This window comes from Lepisosteus platostomus, chromosome 3 (genome assembly GCF_059453375.1).
Source record: "Lepisosteus platostomus isolate fLepPlt1 chromosome 3, fLepPlt1.hap1, whole genome shotgun sequence".
Classification (NCBI taxonomy): Eukaryota; Metazoa; Chordata; class Actinopteri; order Semionotiformes; family Lepisosteidae; genus Lepisosteus; species Lepisosteus platostomus.
In genome coordinates this window covers 76,501,855-76,520,547 of record NC_142613.1, presented here as the reverse complement: position 1 = coordinate 76,520,547, position 18,693 = coordinate 76,501,855, and the positions used below count along the sequence as shown (strand labels likewise).

General features: G+C 36.8%; 2 protein-coding genes across 2 annotated transcripts; both read left to right on the top strand.

Moving 5' to 3' along the window:
• Positions 1-2,264: 2,264 nt before the first annotated feature.
• LOC148675550 (trace amine-associated receptor 4-like) lies at positions 2,265-3,237 on the top strand. Its single transcript, XM_088627212.1, has one exon. It carries the CDS (start codon positions 2,296-2,298, stop codon positions 3,235-3,237), a length of 942 nt encoding a protein of 313 aa, XP_088483338.1. The 5' UTR covers positions 2,265-2,295.
• Positions 3,238-7,605: 4,368 nt separating this feature from the next.
• On the top strand, positions 7,606-9,104 carry LOC148675549 (trace amine-associated receptor 4-like). The gene has a single exon (XM_088627211.1). The coding sequence runs from the start codon at positions 8,058-8,060 to the stop codon at positions 9,087-9,089; it is 1,032 nt and encodes a 343-aa protein (XP_088483337.1). The 5' UTR covers positions 7,606-8,057; the 3' UTR covers positions 9,090-9,104.
• The last annotated feature ends 9,589 nt before the right edge of the window (positions 9,105-18,693 follow it).

Genomic DNA, 18,693 nt, shown 5'->3' with positions numbered 1-18,693 from the left:
ATGATATCAAAAGTACGCTGAAAGAGCGCGTCAAGATGAGCAGCTGCTTTTCACTGCAATTAGACGAGTCTGTAGATGTCTTTGATTTGGCCAATTTGTTCGTTTACGCTAGATACGAGTTTGATTGTATGTCCCATAAGGACTTTCTGTTCTGTAAGCAGCTACCAACAGAAACTACAGGAGAGCGCATATTTCAGCTTCTGGATGAATTCAATGAAGAGAATGGCATCAACTGGAAAATATGAGTTGGAGTTTGTACAAACGGTGCTAGAGGAATGACAAGCCGACACAGCGGTGTAGTTGCACGAATTAGAGAGGTTGCTCTCTAAAATGAATGGACGCATTGCAACATCCACCACGAGACCTTGCCTTCAAGAAAATGCCTGACGATTTTAAATCTGTTAGACTGTGTTGTGAATTGTGTCAAGGCTCAAAAAATGAATTCACATCTGCTTTGCTCAACTAAACAGGCTCACCCCTCTCACCGAAATGGTGATTTTTTATTGTTTATTTTTAATTGTTGTTGTTCCTGTTTTTTTTTTCTGTAAAGCGCTTTGAGAAGCCTCTTTAAAGGTGCTATATCAAATAAAGTTTATTATGATATTTATTATATGTGTATGTAAGTGTTATATTTCTGGATATAAGGATTATATTTCTGATTGCATTCATGTAGCTGAGTGGACTGCAATACTCTGGGTGAAATAACTCATTCAAATATCAGCTGTTAGGACTTGAACCCACCAGTCATTAGTTTAGAGATGTACCCAATATGCTGTGCTGTACCTACACTTTGCAATTAGCAGAGTGACGGATGTATTACCCAAGCCTTTATTCTAACTTGTCTGGATTCATTTTAATTAAATAAAATATTTAATTGAAGGTTATTGACGTTTATAATATTATAAATAAATAGTTAAATAAATATTTAATTGAAGTTTCCTTTTTTAACTACAGGTCTAATCCATTGTTTACAGATGGAACAGCAAACAGCTGCTAGACAGGCACTGTATCTCTTTGTCTCATTGTTTGATTACAATGCTGGATTATTCATAATTATGTGAATTGTCTTGACCAATAGCTTTTTGATATTCCCCTTGACATCCACACAGTGTTGAACATAACAAAGTCCCAGTGCTATATAAAAGCCTGTTTTCTAACAAGAATCAACAAAGAAAGAGAAAGCAAGTTTCTGCAAGATGTCTTTATGAGGAGCATGTTAAATAGTAAGTATTGTTTTATGATTTCACAATTCATTGTGTTTGAGTTCATAATATATTAGTGTGTAAGAGTTACCTCAATTAATTATATATACACATTCAATATAAACATAAGTTAATAGGTAAATATCAATGGGCTGTTTTTACTTTGAATCTTCTGTACTGTTAGCCTATCAGGCAAGAGGAGTATTTTGTTATTCATTTAAAGCTTTCAGTCAATAAATGTGGAATAAAAAAAACTTTATGGATAGAGTCAATTTAGTAATTGTGAGTATCCCAAATGTTAACCTGATCTCTGACAAAGGCAGTATTGAAGTGGTAATTTTAGTTTGTTATATAAATAAAACAAGTTGTATCCCCTCTGTAAACACGCAGTGCAATTCAAAAGCAATTTATTGATATTGTACATTACTTCAAACAGGATTCTATTTCAAACAAATGATTTATAGTTTATAGTATTTACAGTATGATGAATGAGAGTTATAGTTTCCTAGTTTAATTAATTTAAACAAACATTTTAAATATTTTGTGAAAGACTACGTTAAAAAATCAATCATCTTCCCTTCCTCTGAGGAACTGCAATTAAATTTCGAACCAGAAATCAACAGTCTAATACAATGTATTAAAGCACAGTATTCTATTGGCATTTAAGGTTACACTTCATAAGTTTGAATTTTAACTTTACTAAAAGATACAAAACACAATATATTATCTTGAAATGTTTTAAAAAGTGTGTACAATATGATTTATCATTTATCCCAATAAAACATTTCACTATATTAAGTTTTTTTTTGTTTCAACAATACTTGCAGGCAACAGGAAATATGATATTTGTAATAATCCCATATGATTTCAAGTAAACATTCAAATATCTTTGACAAATGTTTAATTTGGTTCTCTTTCTTCTTTGCAGAAGTAATTAAAAATAGGTTTCATTGAAACACGTGGCTTCTGTTTCTATCAGCCTCATTTTGTGAATCTCAGCATTATGAATTCAACATTATTGGAGATCGACACAATAGAATACTGCTTTGAGGACATTAACAAATCCTGTATAAAAGAGCACAGAACTGTTGGTATGAAGGTAGCTATGTATTTTGTGTTTGGTCTTACAGTCCTTTTCACAATTGGTGGAAATCTTGTTGTGATTATTTCCATCTCTCACTTCAAGCAGCTTCACTCACCAAATAACTTTCTTGTTCTTTCACTGGCAACCATTGATTTTCTCTTAGGTTTAATTGTTCTCCCATTTAGCATGGTTAGAATAGTGGAAACTTGTTGGTATTTGGGATCATTCTTTTGCAGACTTCATACATCTATTGACATTTTGCTTTGCACTGCCTCCATTTTCCATTTATGTTTTATCGCTATTGATCGGTATTATGCAGTATGTGAGCCTCTTCATTATGCAAACAAAATCAGCATCAGAGTGTCCTGTGTGTTTATTACTATTGGTTGGATATTGCCAGCGTTATACAGTTTTGGAATAATTTACACCAAATCTAACGACAAAGGCCTAGAGGATGTTGCTGCCATACTATCATGTGAGGGTGGTTGTTTACTTATTTTCAATAAGTTATGGGCATTACTGGATGCAGTTACTTTTTTTGTTCCCTGTTTTGCCATGATTGGAATATATGCGCACATTTTCAGTGTAGCTAGAAACCAAGCAAGAATGATACAAATTATGGAAAATAGAATATTTTCGGTGGACGACAGTAAAAAGAAAACTCAACAGAACAGGGAACATAAAGCTGCTAAGACACTAGGTATAGTTATGGGCGTCTTTCTAATCTGCTGGGTCCCTTACTTCACAGATACAATGATAGACGTCTATCTCAATTTTGCAACTCCTTCAGTTGTTTTTGATGGCCTAATATGGTTGGGCTATGTAAATTCGACTTTTAATCCATTAATATATGCTTTGTTCTATCCATGGTTTCGAAAAGCACTGAAACTTATTATTACATGTAAATTATTTCACCGTAATTCATCTAGAATTAAACTTTTGTCTGAATAAAGTTGTCGAAATGTATAGCTGGGATAGTACACTGAAAAATTTCAATTCATCATTATAGATGTGTTTTTATTTATTTCAATAAAATGTTTAAAACCAGCATATGCTTTCATTATTTACTGTATGTCACTTTTTATTGTGATATTAAATCTTTATAAGTCTTTACTGAACTGGTACATTTCAAACACTAAAAACTTCAGAAATGTCTGATTAAGAAATTTAATGAGATACTCCAATATATTTGGAAAAAGATGTGCAGTATTTGAATACAACAGAGATATAACTCGTGGTTGGCTGTAAGAAAAAGGAAGAATTGTGACACAACAGTCAGTAATCAAATAAACAGGCAAGTAATCTAGGGTACATGTGCATTTATTATACTGCGAGAACATTTCATTATTATATGAAAACTGTGTTCAATATTAATAAAAAATCTCTTTATTTCTGATGTTTTACACATAGATGAGAATAAAAATCTTCACGATTACTCAATTTATTATTAATTTCCTGTTTTCCTTTAATGATGGTTCATCATTGTTTTTTTTACCCCGTCCAGTTTGTACTACTTCTTTCTGGTCTCCTGTTTGTCAGGCAGATGCCTCAGCTGCTTTTCTGGAATGCTAAGCCCATTCGCACCCCTTTTTTTGGTTCTCGACACCATTCCGCTCCAAAGTCGAATAGCTCTTCAGCCTGGGGGCTCATCAACAGGATTTCCACTCCAAGACTGAAATACGCATCCTAATTTTCCTTGGGAGCTCCGTGTTACACCCTCTGCAGCCAGTGGGCGCTCCCACTCTGTCCTGTCCCTAGTTTCTTGTGCTTTGCACTCCTTCCGGGGTCTCTCTCTCTGGGGCTATATATTTCCGGGTCACTTATTCTGCTTCGCTCAGCATTGGTGTTCAGATGTCCTGAAACCCGCCTAAGCATCCAGGTCGCCGCACGTCCGCTGCCTGAGGGCATTGGTTTCTATTCGACTCCTGAACTGCTGAGCCCGGGCTTTTTCCCCATTCCTCCGCTGTGCATATGGGTCTTTTTCTGCTCTCCTCCCTCTCCATGGCTTGTACTTTCTGACATCCATGACACTCGGCACAGGATTCCACTCCAAAGCTGAGGCTGCCCAGTTCCCGTCAAAGGGATGATTTACAAGGGTTGTGATCTTTGAACTCTATACCAACCACCCTCACTTCTCGCCGCTGAAACTGCTCTGACTGCAGTCTGTGACTTCAAGCCTCTCTGCACTGCAGATCTTTTCTAGGTTGCCTTTTCTCTGGAACTTTATTCTGTACTCCTGTCCGACTGCTTAGCAGCTTCTGGACAACACCCTAGAATCCTTGACTCTTCTCTGCTGGTCACCTGCAGTTCTGTCCTGCCCACTAGAGGAAATGCCTGTTGTCCAGGACCCCAGGGTTCTCCCCATGCAGCTGTTTGTCCTCTCCCTAGCCTAGCCCCATTCTTGCTCTTTTGGGTCCTGCCATAGTAGTTTAGTTTTTTTCTGTTATCGTTCCTGCTGCCTTCTCAGCTATTCTTGAAGTGACTTCTTCTCCTGACTCAGGGCTCTTTATCCTCACCTTTTTCTTTTGAGCTGTCTGGGTAACTTTTCTTTGCTATCATTTTTCCCAGTCTCCTTTCAGCGTTCCAGCAGAACCTTCTGTTTCTTTCTTAGGGAGTCAAGCATCCTGTTTCCACTTCGATGCCTGAGAGCATCTCTCTGTTAGCCAGAGCCCCTTAAGGATTCCTAGTTGTCAGGCTCTGACAGGGACTGCCCCCTGCTGCTGTGATGACAAAGGGACTCTCAGAATTGAGAGAGAACTTTGGGAAGGCCCATTTCCTCAGGAGTGCCAGGAGTGTGGGTTGGCAAACACAAGGGTCGACGCGGTGAGCAGTGAAACGAATAAGAGGGGACTAGAATATGAAACTGCAGCGTCAGGCGATGCAGAGAGCAGCCAAAGAGCTAAAGCTGGCATGTTGGGTGATGTTGGAGCTGATTCTGCTGCGCCGGTGAGGCTGAATGCCGGCTTGGAAATGAAGCTGCTACACGTTTGGAACCCAGGGATCTATGTGGAATTTGTATTGTTACAAATAGGGGCTTAAAAAATTAACTCTAGAATAAAGAGTCAATTTCCCTCTGGTATTATGTCCACTCAAACTGTTAATAATATCTCTGGAAGTTTATACAGTAGAAGCCTGGTTTATGGCTTAGATTAAAGCTAAGTAATCATACTGTATGTCTCCCAAGGTGCTTCCCCGTCATAGTGACCGGGTCGTACCAGCACCGGCGGGCGTGGGAACAGCTGGCCGGCTCCGGCAGGGAGGGCATCTCCTCTCTGGAGCATCCGCTGGAAGGGAGTAGGGGACAGTCACCCCAGTTCCACTGGCGAGACCACTACTGGATAGCCCTTGTTAGGGCTGTGGCCACCTGTTGCACCCAAGAGTTGCTCAGGCCCTGGGTGTTCGCTTCCCCTGGGTTCGGTCTCTTTCAGGGTCAGCCGGCGCTTGATAGAGTCCGCTAGCATCCTGCCCGCTTCTGACACCCATTTAGCATTTTTGAGGCAGCAATGCTAATCAATGTGCTTCAAGAGTTTGAACCTGGGTCATGTCACTATTCCACTACAACCCTGACTGGGATTCTCTAATTAGTAGACACAGTGTTATGCCCTATTCTATTCTGTTCTGTCCCTTGTTTCCTGTGCTGTGCTTGTCCTTCCAGTGTGTCTTTGTGTGGGGCTGAATATTTTTGGGTCACCCTTACCTCCTCGCTCAGCATTGAGGGTTCGGATGTCTTGAGACCTGCCTAGCACCAGGTCGTCTCTGCTGCGGCCTGAGGGCATAGGTTTCTACCCGACATCATCTGACCCCCTGAGCCCGTGCTTACCCCTCTTCCGCCGCTAAGCACAGGGTCTTTTTTTGCTCTCCTGCCATCCCACAGCATGTCTTTTCGACATCAATGACACAAAGAAGTCACTTCAGGGCACTTGTAAGCAAGAGGTGTTGTTGATAAGGAAGACCTCTCTACAAATGCTGATCTATACATCAGCATTTAACCTCTGCATGGGGGATGTATTACCTACAGTATTACGTGTTAAAAGATAAATGGTTAGAATTTCAATAGCAGAATGTACTGAAGTTCCAGTGTCCTACAATGAAAAAAAACTACTCATCCAGAGTTTGATATTCAACTAAACAGTTAAAAAAAATTCCATAGCTCAGGAAAGTCCGCTTCAAAATCTTTGCATTTTAGTCCTTTGTGTACAGAACATTTGCATCTGTGCTTTGGTGTTCCTGTCCTACTTCTGTCTTTTTTTAAAACATCTTTATTAATTATTTTATGCAGAAGCATAGAGTATCTTGTGAAAGATTGTGTATTGTGTGAAAATCATTAAACTGACATCTTAAGTGTCATTGGAGATTATATTTCTGATTGCATTCATGTAGCTGAGTGGACTGCAATACTCTGGGTAAAATAACTCACTCAAATATCATCTGTTAGGACTTGAAACCACCAGTCATTAGTTTAGAGATGTACCCAATATGCTGTGTTGTACCCACACTTTGCAATTAGCAGAGAGACGGATGTATTACCCAAGCCTTTATTCTAACTTGTCTGGATTCATTTTAATTAAACAAAATATTTAATTGAAGGTTAATTGTCTTTTTAAACTACAGGTCTAATCCATTGTTTACAGATGGAACAGCAAACAGCTGCTAGACGGGGACTGTATCTCTTTGTCTCATTGTCTGATTACAATGCTGGATTATAATTGTGTATTGTCTTTGACCAATAGCTTTTTGATATTCCCCTTGACATCCACACAGTGTTAAACATAATAAAGTCCCAGTGCTATATAAAAGCCTGTTTTCTAACAAGAATCAACAAAGAAAGAGAAAACAAATTTTCTGCAAGATGTCTTTATGAGGAGCCTGTTAAATAGTAAGTATTGTTTTATGATTTCACAAATCATTGTGTTTGATTTTATAATATATTAATGTGTAATTGTTACCTCAATTAATTATATATACACATTCAATAATAAACATAGGTTAATAGGTAAATATCAATGGGCTGTTTTTACTCTGAATCTTCTGTACTGTTAGCCTATCAGGCAAGAGGAGTATTTTGTTATTCATATAAAGCTTTCAGTCAATAAATGGGAAATCCTGAATGTTAACCTGATTTCTGATGAAGGCAGTATTGAAATGGTCATTTGAGTTTTTTACATGAATATAACAAGTTGTATTCCCTCTGTAAACATGCAGTGCATTTCAAAAGCAATTTATTGATATTGTACTTCAAATGGGATTCTGTTTCAAACAAATGATTTATAGTTTATAGTATTTAGAGTATGATGAATGAGAGTTATAGATTCCTAGCTTAAATCATTTAAACAAACACATTTTAAACATTTCATGAAAGACAACGTTACGTAATAATGTAGATTATACTTCAAAATTTTGAATTTTAACATCACTAAAAGATGTGAAACACAATATATTCCTTTGAAACGTTTTAAAAAGTGTGTACAATAAGATTTATCATTTATCCCAATAAAACTTCTCCGGCACTCTCGTATTCCACATTGTTTAGGGAATTTAAGACACCCAATAGAGCATTTTTCACTATATTAAGATTTGTTTTGTTTCAACAATACATGCAGGCAAAAGGAAATATATTTTTAATAATCCCATATGATTTCAAGTAAACATCCAAATATATGGCAAATGTTTAATATGATTCTCTTTCTTCCTTACAGAAGTAATTTAAAATAGGTTTCATTGAAACACGTGGCTTCTGTTTCTATCAGCCTCATTTTGTGAATCTCAGCATTATGAATTCAACATTATCGGAGATTGACACAGTAGAATACTGCTTTGAGGACATGAACAAATCCTGTATAAAAGAGCACAGAACTGTTGGTATGAAGGTAGCTATGTATTTTGTGTTTGGTCTTACAGTCCTTATTACAATTGGTGGAAATCTTGTTGTGATTATTTCCATCTCTCACTTCAAGCAGCTTCACTCACCAAATAACTTTCTTGTTCTTTCACTGGCAACCATTGATTTTCTCTTAGGTTTAATTGTTCTCCCATTTAGCATGGTCAGAATAGTGGAAACTTGTTGGTATTTGGGATCATTCTTTTGCAGACTTCATACATCTTTTGATAATTTACTGTGCACTGCCTCCATTTTCCATTTATGTTTTATCGCTATTGATCGGTATTATGCAGTATGTGAGCCTCTTCACTATGCAAACAAAATCAGCATCAGAGTGTCTTGTGTGTTTATTATTATTGGTTGGATATTGCCAGTAATATACAGTTTTGGAATGATTTACACCAAATCTAACGACCAAGGCCTAGAAGATATGGTTGCCATACTGTCATGTGAGGGTGGTTGTTTACTTGTTTTTAATAAGTTATGGGCATTACTGGATGCAGTTACTTTTTTTGTTCCCTGTTTTGCCATGATTGGAATATATGCGCACATTTTCAGTGTAGCTAGAAACCAAGCAAGAATGATACAAATTATGGAAAATAGAATATTTTCAGTGGACGACAGTAAAAAAAGAACTCAACAGAACAGGGAACATAAAGCTGCTAAGACACTAGGTATAGTTATGGGTGTCTTTCTAATCTGCTGGGTCCCTTACTTCACTGATGAAACGATAGACGTCTATCTCAATTTTGCAACTCCTTCGGTCGTGTTTGATAGCTTAATATGGTTGGGCTATTTAAATTCGACTTTTAATCCATTAATATATGCTTTGTTCTATCCATGGTTTCGAAAAGCACTGAAACTTATTATTACATGTAAAATATTTCACCGTAATTCATCTAGAATTAAACTTTTGTCTGAATGAAGTTGTCAAAATGTATAGCTGGGATAATACACATTGAACAATTTCAATTCATCATTATAAATGTGTTTTTGTTTATTTAAATAAAATGTTTAAAACATCTGCATCTGCTTTCATTATTTACAGTATGTGTTTTTTTATTGTGATGTTAAATCTTTATAAGCCTTTACTGTCCATGGAAGAACTGGTAAATTTCAAACACTAAAAATCTGAAAACAGAAATGTCTGATTAAATATTTATTGAGATACTCAAATATAATTTGACAAGATGAACAGTATTTGAATAAAAGAGAGAAATACAGTAACTTGCGGTTGGTTGTAAGAAAGGAATAATTCATTGTGAAGCTACAATCGGTAAACAAAAATCAGGCAAGTCCACATTGACCTCTAGAGTACAGGTACATTTATTATACTGTGAGAAAATGTCAATATTACATGAAAACTATGATCAATATTAATTGAAAAAAACTTTATTTCTGATGTCTTACACATTGACGAGAATAAAAGTCTTCACTGCCAGTGTCTTGTGCAATTCCCTTCAAAACAGGTGGAAAAAAATTAATTTGTGGTGAAAATCAAAGAAAAGGGTTTGCGTTTGTCCAGATCTGAGTTTATGTTCAGAGCAGTATAAAATATTTAAACTAAATGGGAGAGGGTTCACAGAGTAATATTTTTATAGAAAATAAATTATTGATGCAGAGTGCTGTGTTCACAAATATTGTATCATAGATATCTAATGTAAACATATCCATATGGTTGGCAACATAAAATAGAACAATATGAGTATAAACAATCTTTAGTTTCTCACACCTTCTACTCTTTTTAATGCCTCTTCAGAACAGCTTTCTGTAGATGCACAGCATGTCATTCCTTTCTTACCCATAAAAGTATAAACTTTGAGCATTCAAAGTACAAGTCATTTAAAATATGTATAAATCTTACATTTCTATTGAAAAGATGGACATCAAGGACATGAGATGGGCACTGATATAGAGGTCTGGCACACAGACACACCTGGAGATACAGATGCAGCCATTCAAAGTGCGCGGTACAGACACATACGGGGTACCGCGGTACGTGATTGGTTGACCGACAGGGGCACTCGTGGTCCGTTGGTCTGTCGTAGAAAGATTTACAGTAAACATCTTTACTGTGCCCGTTGTAGTATTGAATATTCATATGGAATTTTACCACTGAAGGGAAATCTTAGTAGCTGAGCATAAAAAGAATAGGAGCATACTGCAACGCGTGTGAAGGCCATAAACGATATTAATTTTGGAACATAAACATACAGTATATGGCTGGTCTCGGTACATTAAAGAAAACATACGCAAAACATGGTTTCATTATGACCAGAATCGGTCTTGAGATATTTTTAACTTGATTTACAGTATTTGAGAGGTATGTCTTGACACCGATACTACGTAAATACTGCTCACGTATATGTTTCTAGGTTTATATTATGCATTTCATACGGTCAAATTACTTTTGAGCAACTGATAAGAAGCGCGAAACGGTATACCCAGGGTGTTTTAGTTTTCTTTTTGTTTTAATGCAGTGCAGTGGATTGATTAGAGATATCAAGTACATACAAGTCATTTTTTAAATGTTGTAGTTCGTCTTGTAAAAATGTGAATATATGATTTGGGCAAACAGAGCCGCAAAGAAGTACATTATGGGTTGTTGTTTTTTTTTTGCAGTTTTATCTAGAACAAGCGATGCTTAAACCTTTGTCTGATTCTTGTGAAACTATCCACACGACAGTTACCTAGGAGTTGATCAGTGATGTCACTGATGGGATGTTTCTAAAAATCCATCCTCTGTAAAACGTCTTCTCCAGTTGTCCTGCATATGTATTCGCTAATGAAGCTGTGTGTTCTGAGCCTGGATCTCTACATTTCTGTATGAGCCAGCTTAGAGGGCTAAAGACAGTTTGTGTTTAAATTGAGTGTAAGGTAATTTATGCTTCTAAAGTCATGGTCAGCATTTATTATTGTACTGTGCTGTAAACTTGTTCTGTGCCTAATTACATTATTTTATAGCTTTATCAGATCTGTACATTGTCTGTCGATAATGTTTCTGTAGTGCTTTTTCAGCCCTCAGCATGTGACCGCGCCGGTGGTGCTGTGGGTGAGGTTCCTGACTCCCACATCACATGGTCTGTGATGGAATCCCGCTGGAGCTGTGACTTTTTTTTAACAAACATTTCTTTGAAAAAATGAAATGTTTCCCTTGGTCAGAGATTAAATAAAACCTCACTCGCACCAAACAAATTTATATTTCTAAATATCACAACATGATCGAATTTAAGTCTTTTTAATAACAATGAATAGTCACCTATGCGTTACAAAATAAACATTTATACTGATTTGAATCGCGTTTTGATTTAAATCGTAAACGCGTGTTTAAATATATGTGTTTAAAGGCGATATACTGTATAAAAGCGCTGATTTTCATGGAATGTGTTCCGCCGGGGATTCAAAAAAAATTTTTTTTTTAATCGCGTATCTAAGGAAAATTGCAGTGTAACTTTGTTCATGCACAAACAGTGGCATGTTACATTATAATTTGGGTGTCTCCTCTTGCCAGAAAGCTCTAAATTGCATTTTGAGTGCGGTTTTTGACTTTTTCTAAATTGCAACCCATAAATAAAGCTGATGCAGTTAAGACTGTATTCTAAACTGTATTACAGCAGCACATTGGACAATGCAACGTCAATTGCAAAAATGCACTTAGAATCTGTACAAGCCCTACTATGAAAATTATTCAAGACCGATTCTGGTCATAATGAAACCATGTTTCATGTATGTTTTATTTAAAGTACCGAGACCAGCCATATACTGTATGTTTATGTTCCAAAATTAATATCGTTTATGGCCTTCACACACATTGCTGTATGCTCCTATTCTTTTTATGCTCAGACACTAAGATTTCCCTTCAGTGGTAAAATTCCATATAAATATTCAATACTTAAAGGGGCACACTTAAGACATTAAATATACATATACATACTGTATACAGTACAGTTTGCATACGGTAATATGTTTATGTTCCTAAATCAATCTCTTTTATGAGCATGTGAAAGGCATGGTGAATCGATTCTCAAAAATTACTGTACTTTGCATAATTGGAAACAAATGCGTGATTGCGAAATGCTGTGGTGTTACTTTTACAAAGATGGTCAATGAAAAAAAGAATGTTGACCAGGGCAATACTTTGAGTTTACACTTACAGCTTGTCCAAGGTCATTCATTATTAATACTATTAGAAATATCTTCGTAAAGACTTGGATGGCGACAGCTCAAACATGAGAGGTTGAGCTTTATTAGCTCCACATTGCAGAAATTCCGGATACTCTTATTTTGCTAGCGGTATTTTCCCGTAACTTGCGGTAGACTGCGTACAGTGTACCGGAAAATAATGCGGTATCGCCCGCGCATTTTGAATGGCTGCATCTGTAAACAGTCAATTTAATAATGTTTATTTTGAAATAGAAAATGGGGGAAATAAAACAATAAATTAAAAGAAGCACTAGCTCATAGTATGAACACCTGAGTGCCCTGAAATTCCCTATATAAATACCAGGGGTAGTTAACCTAAAACTGATACATTTAACTGTGAAAAAATCACGTCAAAAACAAAGTTCTGTCTAGACTCTCGATTTTTCTTGGTTCATTATAGTTCAGTGTCTTCTTTTCATTCTCTTTTAGCTTCAGGTCCATAGTCCATGGATGTCCATAGTCCATTTCCTACTGTCAGATTCCAAGTAGCAAAACACAGAGCTTAAGAATTTGGCAAACTTCTCTCATTCTTCTCCACAACTACTGGCTCAATAGTCAACTTATATAGAATAGAACAGGGTGCATTGTTGTTCTTTGTTCCAACAATTACCTGTTGCCATCTTAGGTCTGGGTGTGGCCATTTTTATGCAAGCAAACTGATATTAAATGTCTCAAAGTAAATACTGTCCCTTCAGGATGACATCTCTAGTGGCATCACAATACACACTAATGGGCTTTGCTGAATTTATGAACTAGGCAATTCAATATTTTTCATTATGGAGTGAAAATCATACTCAAAAGATGCACTACCAAATATCATACTGATTTCAATTTTAAGAGTCTGGAGCAGTAAATACAGGGTCCCCAAAACCCCTGGGTTTGTGTTGTGGCATTAGTGACATAATGTATAGTTTTATTGCAGATAAAGTAAGGACATTTAGTACAGGCAGTAACAGTTGAAATCTGTGCATAATAATTATTCTGATGTATAAATAATGTATGCATTCCAGGTCATGATTATAGTATTTATGAAAATTTTTTCTTCATTAACTTATTGTCATGGGAGCTGGATCTGACTCCCATGAAGTGCATTGTTAAAGACTCTATGCAGACGGTATAATCTGGAAATGACTGGAGAAGGACATCAGGGGAAGGTACAGCAGGATTAGGATGGGTTGATAGACAGGGGGTGACTGTAGTGATCCGGTGCACGGGGGGAAATGTGGAAGCAACCAAATCCAGGAAAGTCCAAAACGGGACGTTGGGGTGCAGTCCGTAATCCAAAGGCTGGGAGATCCATCCAAGACAGATACACTTACAATCACCGGGAAGGGGAACCGAGACCAGGAACACAAAGAACTAAAAGCATAACGGGACCAGGCGATCTGAATCTTGGACCAAGACGGTAGGGACGCCAGGGAATAAGGCCTGCCCTCGGGCTACCTACGAGCCTTGTGGCGTCCATCTTCCAATACTGAGCCAGGAACTGCAGAGACGCTAGGCTTTTAACCAAAATACATACAAGACACACCAGAGAATAATAAAAACTAATTGTAACAGAAAACGGTAGGCGCGCCCTCTAGAGGAGGGAAGTAGAACGTAACACTTATCTGGTTAAATAGATCTGGTTAAGTATGCCTGAAGCCTTCTTGAAGTATAATATTTTTTTAAACATCATACTTGCCTGAATGATAAGATATCATTTGTGGGTATTCACCTGTGCAAAGGAATACATTATTGTCATTCATTTCTATAAGTGTTTAGTGTACTATTGAGTCAGATTATCATAATTTTATGTGGTTTAAACACAGCTGCAGCCATGTAATATGTGTAAGATGTCAGTAACCCACGCAGCAGCATGTTATGGCTTTTTATTTTTCAATAATCTGATCAAGGCTGCAGTACTATGTAAAACTGTAAGGTGGTGCAGTGAATCCATGCACTGCTTAAAATGTTTTAATATCATTTTAATGATCACTTGCAAAACAGTTGTATACATAATGGCATCTAAAAGAAGGCAATCTGCAAGAACTAATACTTGTATATACAATTTTGATGTACAGTGTGGATATCTAAGGATAATACTTCACTGAATTCTTTAATGTGTTTGGCACATCAGAAATGTTTTTTTTTCTCCATGTATTTGTAGCGGAGCTAGTTCGGATATGGTGACGTCAGCGCCCTCACTGCGTGTAGCAGGGACCTCGGCTGCTGGGGCTGAGGGAGGTCTCCTTTAGCTCATGCAGCTGGTTCCCTGTTGCGTTCCGCCGGAGACCCGGGTTCGTCTCCCAGGTGCTGCGGGACGGAAACAGATGGCGGGGGGCATGACACCGCGCGGAACCGCGACGGTCACATATTCAGCTCACGAGCTTTTAAAAACCACGTGCTGTAAAGGAGACACTTACTGTTCCATTTTAAATAGATCCCTTAAAAATAAAAAAATAGCAATGTAAATTCATAAATGTAAAATTAATTCATGCACTAGCAAAATCCAAAAGTATTGTAAATATCTATCTTTTGTCATCGTCTCCTCATGTCAGTTGTAAATAGTCAAAATATATAATAAAACACGGGAATCCTGCAGGACAGCATGACTGAAAGGCAGATTAGCATGTATGAGTAAAACACTACATAATCATGTTTTGAAATTCTAGGAAAAAACATCCTTGTCACTAGCTGCTATCACTAAAACAAAAGAGATTCACCGAAATTGATTACCTCCTGCCCAGTTCACTGAACCGTTTCACACTATCAATTGATTTCATTTTTATTTGTCATTATACTTACATGAGTGCATAGTATAGTGAAAAGTGTTTCTCATTATTCTCTCAGGTGCAGTATATAAATAGTATACAGTATATATAGAATATATAGTGCATTGCCATTTGTATTGAAGATGTATCAGATATTAAACTGAGATGAGCATATACTGGACTTAAAATTCATCAGATATCTACAGTACAATATATTGAGTGGAATGAACTGTGTGTTTGGTGTGTGCTTTTTTATTTGTGCTATTTTAAAAGCAAGGAGACGATGTGTGGGACAGTAGGAAATGCAGTTTTTTTCTTGAAGAATTTAATGCCACAGTCTAAATTGAAAACTACAAGTGTTGCTTAGTGATGAATTGACTTAATAGGAAGTTTCATTTTCCATTACACTGCAAAGAAAAAAATATATATAAACAACAGATAATTACATTTACTGATGTTATAATTCTTTTCAGAGGAAGTGAAACCAAAGCAACCAGAAGTGTTTCAATATTAAAACCAAAGAAACCTAAAACAAATGAAGGGAAGAAGATGAACACAAATTTGCACAAAATTACCAAGAAACCAAAAACAGCAAAAGAGCATACTGTACTATACAAAAAAATGTTGTAAATAATGCAGAATTGTGGTGAGTGTGTGGTTTCTATTCCTTAAAGAGAATCTCTGGAGCTCTTTGAATTTTTACAGGACTGGGTAAAATCTGGAATGGAGGGACACCGGAACATAGACAACTGCACAGACTTCAGAATTTTCTTAAACTAGTCTATTTTATGTTTCTGTACTACATTTCTATACCATTTATAATGGCTGGGAAGCTATTTTTAATGACACAAAGAAGCACAAACTGAGCGCTAACTAATCAACCAGTTCTGTTCTCCTGTGCCGTTGTAGGAGGGCTGAGTGATGTCACACCTCCAAAAAGAAAGCACTTTGTCTCACAAACAATAACAATTGGGAAGATATTTTCAATGGCACAAACCGGCAGAATTGGAGCAATAATGAATTAGATCAGCTTGATTCTCCTGCACCATTCTATGGTGGCTGGGTGACTTCACACTATGAAAAAAGAAGGTGCTATATCTTTCAAAGAAAAGCAGCTGGGAAGTTACTTTCAGTGGCACAAACCAGCACAAACACTGCACTAATGAATCAGATCAGTCTAGTTCTCCTGTGCCATAGCAGGGGGGCTGAGTGACGTCACGCCCCCTGAAAAAGTAAGGTGCTACAGTATATCTTGGAACCAAAAGCAACAGTAATGCTACTTTGAACAGCAAAAACTGGCACAAATGCAGCAGTAACAAATAAGGTGGCTTTCATGTGCTGTTTGTAGGGAAGCAACTTTCACAGAGCTATTTTTCCAACCTATTACAATTAAATGTACCAATGTTGCCAAAGTAAGGAATTATTTTAAAACCCTTTTGTGTTAGAATAAATTTGTCTAAAGGAAGCTTGGTTTCTGAAGAAAACTAGTCTGTCAACCTGTCACAGCATTTTTCCCTGTAGTAGTTGCAAAGGAACAAGTAATAGGTTTATTCCATGCTAAAAAGAGAAGAAAGAGAAGAAAGAAAACACAATGTTTTGGCTGTGAAGCCTTCTTTGGGTGTGACACAATAAAATGTCTAAGTTACAGATTGCTGTGGATAGATTTAGCATCTCTTTCTGTTGTAGAACAGAAAACATTTACAGTAAACTTGCAATTATCATAGACAAAGTTCTTTATATTGTCATCTTATTAAAGATGACAATCATTTTTTTATGGAATGCCAAGTAAAAACATTAAATTACATAAAATAAAATGAGAAACATTTAGTTTACAGAGCTTCAATTGCAAAAACTTAGCATTTTGGCTTTTACTTGCACAACAGACTTACTCTTTCACAGTGAAATACTGCACTACAACTCTACAGTCTCATCAGATATCAAAATTGAAATGGAGTAACAAAGGTCACAATTTGCACAGTGTGAAGAACACTTGTACACCTACTTCCTAGGTTATGTAAGATTCAACATTTGTACATTTGGACTTATGGGCCACGGGGCCCATAATACAGTTTTCAAGTTACAGATATTTGACATCTGATACAGTACAAAATGAGCAAATAGTAAGTTCCTTTAATGGTTAATGGAAACTCCCTTCCACCACCACAAATGTGTAGCACCCATCTGGATGTTGCAACAGCAGTCAAAGTGTGCATGGTACGCTCACCACACCTCAACTACCAGTGGGGAGGAGAACAGAGTAATGAAGCCTATTCAAAGATGGTGATTATTAAGACGCCATGATTGGCAAAGACCAATGGGAAATTTGGCTAGAGGAACACCACTGCAGAAAAACCATGGGACTTTTAAGGACCACAGAGAGTCAGGACCTTGGTTTTACGGCTCATCAGAAGGACAGTGTCTTATTTTAAAGTATAATGTCTCCGTCACCATACTGAGGGCATTAGAACCGACACAGACCACAGAGTGAGCACCCCTATTGGCCCCACTAACACCTCTTCCAGCAACTCTCCCTGGAAGGTGGAGGTCCCTGGAGGTGTAACCAGAGGTCTCCCTGGTAAAGGCACGGGCCAGGCTCACCCCTGCTTAGCTTCATCGGGTTGCCAGTGTGAACTGCAGGGTGACATAACTGCTGACAAAGGAAGAAATAAAACAAGCGATACAATAAGCAATAGTGTTTGAATATGTAATTAAAAGCATAAGTTATAAATCAAGGCAATGCTTGTAGTTTCAGGGTCACACAAAGAACTGAAACTAAAATATTTTATTCATCCGAGATTTCAAACCTTTGAAAAGCCTTTTTAAGATGCCTGTCTTTGTTGCTATGATATAGAGCACAGTAAATGTGCTATCTGAGTAATATTTCAGTGCACATGGAATATAACTATACTGTAATAACATTTTCACGGTGAAGGTGGTGTTTCCTTTGGAAAATGGCTGAATAAACACATTTAAAAATAATATTACATTTCACTTTCTTTGTATTTTTCATTTATTTTACAAAAAATGAAGAAAAATAGATGATATATGAAAGAGCAAAGTTAATTTTCTTCACTCTAAATTCATCCAAATGTTATTTAATAATGTGTGAAAATAAATACATTAATACTTAGAAAATGAAATACAGAAACAAATTGGGATTTTATTTCCAAGCATCTGTTTTGCTGTTTACTAAGTCTGCTACACTATAACACAATTAAATCTGATGAGTTCTGAAGGAGGAATTTTAATTTGATGTATTCTGACTATACACAGTATACAGGCATGTCCATAGTCTTGCTTTATTAAATATACAATATACAAGGCATGCCAAATAAAGATAAAATATTAGTTTTATCTTGCCTTAAATTATCCAAGATTAAGTTAATTAATCTTAGGAAGGACTGCTTTATTTAGAATATGGCACCTTACATCATCATATCTGCCCTCCGGGGAAGTCTCAGAAAACACATAGGTAATATAAATAGAGATACATAGACTGTAAGGGGTGTACTGTATTTGTTCAAAGAAGGGAGAAATTGTAATAGAAATTTATCTAACCTAAATACCTAGATT

Bases quoted from the DNA above. Each gene is read 5' to 3' on its own strand.
- LOC148675549 (XM_088627211.1), top strand. From the start codon at position 8,058: ATGAATTCAACATTATCGGAGATTGACACAGTAGAATACTGCTTTGAG.
- LOC148675550 (XM_088627212.1), top strand. From the start codon at position 2,296: ATGAAGGTAGCTATGTATTTTGTGTTTGGTCTTACAGTCCTTTTCACA.